This window comes from Mercenaria mercenaria, chromosome 9 (genome assembly GCF_021730395.1).
Source record: "Mercenaria mercenaria strain notata chromosome 9, MADL_Memer_1, whole genome shotgun sequence".
Classification (NCBI taxonomy): domain Eukaryota; kingdom Metazoa; phylum Mollusca; class Bivalvia; order Venerida; family Veneridae; genus Mercenaria; species Mercenaria mercenaria.
In genome coordinates this window covers 49,945,594-49,955,023 of record NC_069369.1, presented here as the reverse complement: position 1 = coordinate 49,955,023, position 9,430 = coordinate 49,945,594, and the positions used below count along the sequence as shown (strand labels likewise).

Below are 9,430 nucleotides of genomic sequence, written 5' to 3'. Positions count from 1 at the left end.
TCTTTGACTTACTGGTCTGGGTGTTGCACAGGACATATTGCCTCTTAATGGAACATGTGTGTTAAGTAATATTAAGATCCCTTGATGGATGGAGTTTATCGACAAGATATAAAACATACCTTTTTAATATCATGTTAACCTTTGACCTCCAAGTGTAACCTTGACCTTTGAACTAGGGGTCCGAGAGATACACAAAACATCGTTTCACCATGGGAAACACTTGTGCCAAGTAATATTAAAATCCCTTGTTGGATGGACAAAGTATGGAGTTAAAAGAAAAACAAACATTGGTTTAGTTTCACTTCTATTGACCTTTAACCTCTGTGACCTTGATCTTTGAGCTAGGGACACTGTGTGCTTGACATATTGTCTTGTTATGATGAATATTTGTACCACAAAGCAATACTGACATCCCTTGATGAACGGCAGAGTTATGGACCAGTCAATAAAGTCTGGAATAACGAACAGATGGAAAAGCGCAATCCTATATGACGGATTACACCAAACCAGAAGTGACTACTCAGTGTTACATGTGAAGTAGTCCAAAATGTAGTTCCATGCTATAGATGAAATCTGGTATAATGAGTGACATGAGGAGTAACAGTTCAATTTTTGGCTTATGTTTATTGCTTATTGTATTGAGAATAGATCTAGACCATTTTCATTGTAAATTTCCTGGAATAAGTTTCATTCTTTGCGAAAAATGTCTACCTAAGCGTAATTGCTAAACAGCTGTTTTCATGGGGGCATTTTTAGAGGTTGATGTTTCTCAGAACAGATTATTTTTCTTATATACAACATAACATGCCAATATTTTTCTATTTTTGATAAGAAGACATGTTATACTAAATGACCATATATGGTTTTCATATTATTGAAATGCTCTAAAGTGCTGAAAATGAGGTCTGAATGTTTTGTTATTAATATGAAATAAATAAGGAATGGAACTGGTAGAATGTAACCTATAAGTTGTGCAGGGGTAAAAATTGAAATTTGTTTAGATGTGGCTGTAAATAGGCTAGTTTGGCCAGATTATGATAGAAAATGACAATTTCAGTGCAATTTAGCAGAGAAAAAGAAGAAAAACTAAAAATATTTCAATATCACTGTTTTGGGTGTATTTTTTTCAAAAAATGCATATTTACTGACTAAATATTGGTAAATTTTAGGTGTCAGGGGTGAGTTTGGGTATATTTTACAGTAACAGTGTGTGATTTGAGTGCAGTTTATGGTAAAACTTGATAAAATATGGCAAAAATAAGCCCAAGCAAGGAAAAGTGGTCAAAAATGATGTCGCGACAGCTTTTTACCAGGAAATTTGGCGCGCTAGCATACGTTACTGAAAAAGCCATAAAACCCTTGAAAATTGATTGTATCAAACTGAAACTGGTATTTTTTCCATGCATTTAGGTTACTGGTACAATTTAATTGAAAATAACACATTTTGAGTATGAAAAATGTTCCTTTAAATACGGATTACACCAAACCTGAAGTGACTACTCAGTGTTACATGTGAAGTAGTCCAAAATGTAGTTCCATGCTATGGATGAAATCTGGTATAATGAGTGACATGAGGAGGTGACAGTTCAATTTTTGGCTTATGTTTATTGCTTATTGTATTGAGAATAGATCTAGACCATTTTCATTGTAAATTTCCTGGAATAAGTTTCATTCTTTGCGAAAAATGTCTACCTACGCGTAACTGCTAAACAGATGTTTTCATGGGGGCATTTTTAGAGGTTGATGTTTCTCAGAACAGATTATTTTTCTTATATACAACATAACATGTCAATATTTTTCTATTTTTGATAAGAAGACGTGTTATACTAAATGACCATATATGGTTTTCATATCATTGAAATGCTCTAAAGTGCTGAAAATGAGGTCTGAATGTTTTGTTATTAATATGAAATAAATAAGGAATGGAATTGGTAGAATGTAACCTATAAGTTGTGCAGGGGTAAAAATTGAAACTTGTTTAGATGTGGCTGTAAATAGGCTAAGTTTGGCCAGATTATGATAGAAAATGACAATTTCAAATGCAATTTAGCAGAGAAAAAAAGAAGAAAAACTAAAAATATTTCAATATCACTGTTTTGGGTGTAATTTTTTTTTCAAAAAAATGCATATTTATTGACTAAATTTTGGTAATTTTAGGTGTCAGGGGTGAGTTTGGGTATATTTATACAGTAACAGTGTGTGATTTGAGTGCAGTTTATGTCAAAACTTGATAAAATATGGCAAAAATAAGCCCAAGCAAGGAAAAGTGGTCAAAAATGATGTCGCGACAGCTTTTTTCAGGAAAAATTTTGGGGCGCTAGCATAGTTACTGAAAAGCCATAAAGCCTTGAAAATTGATTGTAAACAAACTGAAACTGGTATTTTTTCCAAGCATTAGGTTACTGGTACAATTTAATTGAAAATAACACACTTTGAGTTTTGAAAAATTTCCTTTTAATAGGATTACACCAAACCAGAAGTGATACTCAGTGTTACATGTGAAGTAGTCCAAAATGTAGTTCCATGCTAATGGATGAAATCTGGTATAATGAGTGACATGAGGAGGTGACAGTTCAATTTTTGGCTTATGTTTATTGCTTATTGTATTGAGAATAGATCTAGACCATTTCATTGTAAATTTCTGGAATAAGTTTCATTCTTTGCGAAAAATGTCTACCTACGCGTAACTGCTAAACAGCTGTTTTCATGGGGGCATTTTTAGAGGTTGATGTTTCTCAGAACAGATTATTTTTCTTATATACAACATAGCATGTCAATATTTTTCTATTTTTGATAAGAAGACATGTTATACTAAATTTACCATAATATGGTTTTTCATATCATTGAAATGCTCCCAAAGTGCTGAAAATGAGGTCTGAATTTTGTTATTAATATGAAATAAATAAGGAATGGAATTGGTTTGAATGTAACCTATAAGTTGTGCAGGGTAAAAATTGAAACTTGTTTAGATGTGGCTGTAATAGGCTAGTTTGGCCAGATTATGATAGAAAATGACAATTTCAGTGCAATTTAGCAGAGAAAAAAGAAGAAAACTAAAAATATTTCAATATCACTGTTTTGGGTGTATTTTTTTTTTCAAAAAAATGCGTATTTATTGACTAAATATTGGTAAAATTTTAGGTGTCAGGGGTGGAGTTTGGGTATATTTTACAGTAACAGTGTGTGAATTTGAGTGCAGTTTATGGTAAACTTGATAAAATATGGCAAAAATAAGCCCAAGCAAGGAAAAGTGGTCAAAAAATGATGTAGCGACAGCTTTTTACCAGGAAATTTGGCGCGCTAGCATACGTTACTGAAAAAGCCATAAAACTTGAAAATTGATTGTATCAAAATGAAACTGGTATTTTTTCCAAGCATTTAGGTTACTGGTACAATTTAATTGAAAATAACACATTTCGAGTATGAAAAATATTCCTTTAAATACGGATTACACCAAACCAGAAGTGACTACTCAGTGTTACATGTGAAGTAGTCCAAAATGTAGTTCCATGCTATGGATGAAATCTGGTATAATGAGTGACATGAGGAGGTGACAGTTCAATTTTTGGCTTATGTTTATTGCTTATTGTATTGAGAATAGATCTAGACCATTTTCATTGTAAATTTCCTGGAATAAGTTTCATTCTTTGCGAAAAATGTCTACCTACGCGTAACTGCTAAACAGATGTTTTCATGGGGGCATTTTTAGAGGTTGATGTTTCTCAGAACAGATTATTTTTCTTATATACAACATAACATGTCAATATTTTTCTATTTTTGATAAGAAGACATGTTATACTAAATGACCATATATGGTTTACATATCATTGAAATGCTCTAAAGTGCTGAAAATGAGGTCTGAATGTTTTGTTATTAATATGAAATAAATAAGGAATTGAACTGGTAGAATGTAACCTATAGCCCCCAAATCTGTTATCAGGAGGGGTAAGGAACTGTGGTAGATAGGTTTATAGTGTTTACAGCTTGCAATTTCAAACATTCATTGGTACGACTATGTGTAGAAAGAAAGTGTGTTCTCTTTCACTGAGGTGTACAGGTATAATTCTACGAGTACAAAGAAAAAGTTTTAGAAAAAGATTAAAAAAAAAAAAAGTAATGAAATTATCAATGTCTGCTTAAGCAACTTTAAATTTTACCACACACTTGAACTTATATTCATTTATCAGCCACTTTATTACAGTATTGGTTTGTAAATCAAGCAGTCTGCTGTCATTTTGTTTGTTAGTCAGCTTATTAGCCATTTAGACTGTCCATCTTTCAGTTTACAGTCAGTCTGCTAGTTGCATTCATTCCACAAGACATTCAGTCTTAAATTCAAGTCCGGCATGGTCAGCCCGAGTCTGATAATTCATCTTATTTATCCAAATATCATTCGTTCAAGCCTGGCGTAGAGAAAAAACGGCGCCTCTAGGTAACATAAAAAAACTTGCCGAAAAAAGGGGAAATTTTCTTTACAATCACACTGAATCATAACTTCTTTCAAAAATGTAGAAGACATAATATTTTCTAGGTTACATCACATGAGGTGTTGTTCATTTACCAGTAAACATATGAAGTTGATCTCAATCAAACTACTGTAAAACTGAATCATGTTCATTAATTAACTTGTAGTTACACACAGCCATGACCATGAAAGTTTGGGACTGCAACCTCTATAATATCTAAAAGCAGATCAATCAAAAAATCCCTACAGCAATGTATAATGTAAATATACACAAAATACATAGACTTAGTACAATTAAAACATAGAGATGAACAAAAATAGGGAACACGGAATGATAGACTAATTTTTCTGCGTGCGTAAATGTCTCTCCACCATGGAGGCTACAATCGCTGCTCCTAGACCACTACCATCTTCACAAGGCACAAAATAGCACTGAAAATAAAAACAAATTCTAAAACTTCAAACAACTTCTCACAGTCTGAAACAGTCAACTTCGAAACATGAGAAATATCACAACAAGATTTGTTTCCAATTTTGAAAACTCCAATGACATAACTGTTTCAAAATTATTACATATCCATTCAATCAAATGAAGGTTAGCTTAAAAACATTAGATGTGAAAACAAGATTTCTAATAAATCTTTTGTTTTAAATATGTTCATGAAGCATCCAGTTCATTGATACAAATTAGTTTATATAACTCTTTGATCTAGTATCAACTTTACTTTTTTCACACAGAAAAACAGAATATTAAAAATATATGTTTGTAATACATGCATGCCTCCCAAAATGGCCACCATTATGACCTTTGTCCTTTGACCAAATGAATGCAAAAACAATAGGGATATATATATACTGACCACAGGCAATCATCCTAAATTTTTATTTACCAATAAGAAATGGTCAATAGACAGGCTATGACGCAAGTGTTCTTCAGTTATAGATGGAAACCATTTCCAGGTCAAGGTCACAATGATATTGCCCATGACCTTTGAATAACTGACTTCAAAATCTATAGGGGTCATCTGCCATCCAAGTTGGAGATTCATGTATTGCAGTGTTCTTCAGATCATTTTCAGTCTCAAGGTCACTGTGACCTTGACCTTTAACCTACTGACTCCAAAAATAGAAGCTATCTGTTGACAACTGGCAATGAATCATCCTATGAATTTTGATGCCTGTAGGCCAAAGCGTTCTTCAGTTATTGATCACTGTGACCTTAACCTATGGACCCTTAAAAACTTTAGGGTTCATCTACTGACTATATGCAATCATTCTATGAAGTTTGACGCTTGTCAGCCAAAAGGTTATTGGTCTTAGTGACCTTCACCTTTGACACACTGATCCTTAAAACTAAAGGTGTCATCTAATGACTCTAGGCAACCATTCTGTGAAGTTTGACACATATAGGCCAAAGCATTCTTCAGTTATTGATTGGAAACAACTTTCAGTCTCAAGGTCAGTGTGACTTTGACCTTTGATCCACTGAACCAAAATACAATGGGGGTCATCTACTGAGCACATGTAATCAAGTTTTGATGCCTGTACGTCAAATATTTCTTTAGTTATCAATTCAGACCCAATGTCACTGCCATCCTTGACCTTTGAGCTACTGACCCCAAAAATAACAGGAGTCATCTAATGACCACAGGCAATCATCCTTGAAGTTTGTATGCTCTCGGCCTATTATGGATTCAGAGAAAAAGACATTGAAAGTTTCTTTTATATTAGCCTACTGTGAAATCATTTAATTTCGTTGGCACAACTATTTTGGTGGGGACGTAAATTCGTTGATTTCATTTTTTTTCTAATTTCAACAGGACTAGATTTAGTATATCATTTTGTTCTTACATGTGAAACCTACATGTGTCGAACAGCGCTACCATGGCTACTGAATTTGCAATCTAGGCCTCAGGAGATTAGCAAGTGATCATGTGCCAATTAACGACCGCGCTGTCTTAAACGACCCCTAATTTGCAACTGTGAAATGTTCAATAAGAAAAGTCACCCAATTAAAAGTGTCAAAACCGTAGCACCTGGGACAAAGTCTTGCACAATTAGATTCATAATCGAAAGAAATACCCGAATGTTTTTTGCAAAATGAATGCAAAGTACTAGTAGTTTTCTACGTCAGTAAAAATAAAGGCTAGCGGGCTAAATAAATGTAAATAACAGCTGCAGCATAGTGCAGTCTGTGACATGATGCTACGTCAAACTACTATTTTAAGTAAACAAACCTCGGGTAAATGTCTGAATGAAATAATCGGTTTTGTTCCGACGCATACCTATGTTTATGGTTGATGGAGCCTCCATAAACTACACGAAAGCTGCATGTCAGTATTGCCGCATGCGCACAACTACAGACCAGATCGTATGGGTATGGTGTCTTTTTTTGGCGACAAGGAGTACAATTTACATTATCTTGGGCACAATTTGTTCATAGGGACTTTATTTCGTGATTAGGCTGAACCACAAAATCCACGAAAATTAATCCCCCACAAATAATAATGATTTCACAGTATATTATATACATGTCACAAACATGGGCTTGCCTATTTTTTAATTTTTAGGGCAATAATTTGAACAATTACAGTAGACAGTCAAACCCTAATATCATACGCCATATATCCTTCTTGGATTTGTGTAAAATTGTTTAAAACTGGGACTGCTGTTTCTGTCAAGAACATTTTTAAAGTTTCCAATACCAGTATATACAGGGGAAAATGTGTCCAAATATTAACCAGAATTTAGCAAATAATAAGACATAACTCTTGAAATATTAGCACAAAGGTTACAGCCCTCTTCTGTCAAATAATGAGGGCGGTGATGAGGAACAACTTTTCAGGTCTGAAGAAAACCTATCAAGCAATACCACAGAAAAGTAGAATAGTAGCTTAAAAGGCTATTTTTCTCAGACAATAGACTGTTTACTGCAGGCAATCGAGAAATAATATAATACATCTTTTGTGTGTGTTTTTGTTTTTCCCCCCTAAATTTTGATATCAGGTGTTTAGCACCAGCATTAAGCTTTTTATTTACTTACGTCTGTTCCAGGTTTAATGAGATCTTTTGTTTTCTCTTCTAACACATCTCTGAACAGTGCTATATTCTTATACACAGAACCATCCACTGCTATACCAATCTTTTGTTCTTCTACTCTGTCCACAGTACATGCTAACACTTGAAGAGATACAAAAGAAACAAAATTTTAAGCACTAGGAAATATCTTTTTTGTTTGTTTTTGCTGCGTTTTACGTCACACTGACACAAATATAGGTCCTATGGCAACTTTCCAACTTTTTATAGTTGAGGAAGAACCAAGGTGCCCCTCTGGGCATTGTTTCACCACTAGCAGACACCTGGGTAGAACCACCGACCTTCCATAAGCCAGCTGAATTTAATACCCCAAGTGAAGGGTGAGTGACTTGAAGTCAGTGACCTTAACTACTCAGGCACAGAGGTACAAGTGCTTTGAGTAATTTTTACGTAAAACATGTTTATTTTATGGGAAGTATTTTAATTTCTATGTTCTGCTATTCTACCTTGGCTATAAAAATAATTCTACATATCTTGCTTTTTGTAAATGTTTGTGAAACACAAAAATTAGAGTTATTTTGCTGGAACTGTATCGTTTGTATCGTTTGTGTGCATGGGGGGGGGGCGTTGGGGGGGTGGGGAGGTTTATTATGTTACAGGTGCTGAAAGGATATAATGTAGATTTAGCCTTGGCAGGAAAAAAGATTTTAAAAAAATTTCACTGAACGTATTTGAGTGGGGATCGACCTCTTAGGAGTGTTATCATGGATAATTTTGGGTATCTTAAAAGCCAAATGCTGAATTATGAAGCCTTTACACGATTGAACTATCAATATGGCCTCATTAAAACAACATCAAAGGCCTGAAGGGCCTGAGAGTCGGCTAATGATTGATGTACTGGTAGTATAGTCTACCAGTTTCAGTTTGGTTTTAGTTTTTTTTCCCCAACTGAACAGAGATTTTGTTACAATAGATGAAATGGACATTCAATCGATGCCTAGTAAAACTTTGATTGACATTATACAAGTATTTAAACCCAATATATTTCTCTAAAATTGAAGAGTGGTTCGCAAAAATAAAAATGTTGAAAGTACAAACTACAATTTGACAGGTGACACTAAGATACTGCCCATGACTATAAATATTTTTCCAGTAAACATTTGCCTCCGGCATTACCAAAACAGGCAATTATCGGCTGGTATATATTCGCACATGATAAAATTTGAATATGAAAATTTATATATTGAAATTTTATAGCACGGATTGCCACATACAATTTGTAATGGATGGACGAAAGAACTGTTCAGATATTTTACAGATAAGGGGCCTGGCAATAACCGTGTCACATGCTAGGTATTGTTCAATCATATAATAAGGGATGTGAATTTAAAGTATACTTACTTTTGCGTTTAAAGATATGTAAATGTTGCTGAGTGTCAATATATAGTGTCATGAATGTTTACACTGACAGGAAAATTGCGCATTCGAAACTAAGAGAAGTTACTCGGACTAGCTACCAATTATGGAAAAGATAACCAATATTAATAAATGCAGTTCTTTTTTAGTTAAAACCATCATTTATTCTATTTCAGACCTGTTTAACCCCTTCAAAACCAGTCAGTAGTCCCCAAGTCTATGTACTTTCAATTATCCGTTATGATTCATGTAGACAGACAGGCCCAGACTGGGCTGAAAAAATGTTTGAGCCATTTTTACGTGGTCGGTAGCAGGGTGGGTTTGGGGAGGGGTGTTCCTTCCCGCTTTGAACTGCAGTCAGATTTTGAAATGGGCATTGTGGCAGCTGGTAAAAGGGCAAATGTATCAAACTGTAAAGTGGCAATATGGGGGGAGGGTGTGGGAGGATACCCCCTCCTGCAATTAAGGTTTGGGGTATCACCACAAGGAAATTTTGAAAATGTAGACCCTTGA

General features: G+C 34.4%; 1 protein-coding gene across 1 annotated transcript in view; it reads right to left on the bottom strand.

The window, feature by feature from the left end:
• Positions 1-4,804: 4,804 nt before the first annotated feature.
• LOC128559277 (hexokinase-like) overlaps positions 4,805-9,430 on the bottom strand; it is a 7,983-nt gene continuing 3,357 nt past the window's right edge. Inside the window, exons 3-4 of the mRNA XM_053550553.1 lie at positions 7,509-7,645; positions 4,805-4,897 (exon numbers count right to left, since the gene is read on the bottom strand). Coding sequence (XP_053406528.1) covers positions 4,805-4,897; positions 7,509-7,645 — 230 coding nt within the window. The remainder of the gene's footprint in view (positions 4,898-7,508; positions 7,646-9,430) is intronic.